The sequence below is a fragment of the Trachymyrmex septentrionalis genome, unplaced genomic scaffold (genome assembly GCF_001594115.1).
Source record: "Trachymyrmex septentrionalis isolate Tsep2-gDNA-1 unplaced genomic scaffold, Tsep1.0 C3521056, whole genome shotgun sequence".
NCBI lineage: Eukaryota > Metazoa > Arthropoda > Insecta > Hymenoptera > Formicidae > Trachymyrmex > Trachymyrmex septentrionalis.
Window position 1 is genome coordinate 1 of NW_017303812.1, and position 941 is coordinate 941.

Genomic DNA, 941 nt, shown 5'->3' on the forward strand with positions numbered 1-941 from the left:
GAAACGGTCGATGAAACGGCAAAATGTTATCGTGTTCCTTCCGTGTGTCTAACAAACGGCGGTTACGTTCTCACAGCGCGGAGAATTACTTGGCGCCGTTCTTCCGCAGATTCCGTTCTCCGCGACGTCGATGAACGGCTCTGGAACTTGAGCGGCCGTTTCCGCGACGGCAGATATCAAGAGTCATTGTTTGCGTGTAACACACGCATTGTCCGTCTCGTGAAATGCACGGAATAAGCCACCTATTGTCCCATCATCATCACGGCACCGACAATGGCGGCGATACGAGAAGTTCCATCTCGTCCTCCGCGTCGTCGGACATCAGGAACCATGACACCAAGTTCATGCAGGAACTGTTGAACCATAACGATCAGCAGCAACAAGACAGTAACAGACTTTATCTACAAGAGCGACATGTGTCCCGCGGCTCGGTTAGTTCCGCGTATTCTTATGGTTCCTCGTCCTACGGTTCATCTTACAGCTCCAACTCGTCCAATCATCAACAGCCCGTGTACCACACGGTCCACGGCAACATTCATCATCATCCGTTTCATCACTACCACCACTATCATCAACAGTATCATCATCGAGCAGCGAGCACCGGCAAAGCGTCACCGACGTCGCCCAGTCCGACCAATGAGCACGAGAGGCAACACCATCATCATAGCATACAGGAGATGATACGACATTTTGGCCGACGATTAGGACACATCAGACGGCAGAGTGAGAGCCATGAGAGCCCAAGGAAACGGGGCGAGGATTTCAGAAACAGGAGTCAGAGTCTAGACGGCGGCGCCAGGCATTGTCCCCCCATCGGTCCAAAAGAGACCGATTGCGAGACCACCTACAGGATCTATGAGAGCATACTCAGGCAAGGTAACGCGAGCGAGTACGACCGAATCTCGATGACGAGCGCATCGTCGATCTCGCCGAATCCCCCC

At 53.1% G+C, this 941-nt stretch overlaps 1 protein-coding gene across 1 annotated transcript; it reads left to right on the forward strand.

Moving 5' to 3' along the window:
* Positions 1–13: 13 nt before the first annotated feature.
* On the forward strand, positions 14–919 carry LOC108746856 (histidine-rich glycoprotein-like; the record flags this gene model as incomplete). Its single annotated transcript, XM_018483931.1, has 1 exon — positions 14–919. A coding segment is annotated over exon 1 (695 nt), but the record flags the coding sequence as incomplete, so codon positions are not given.
* Between the last annotated feature and the right edge of the window lie 22 nt (positions 920–941).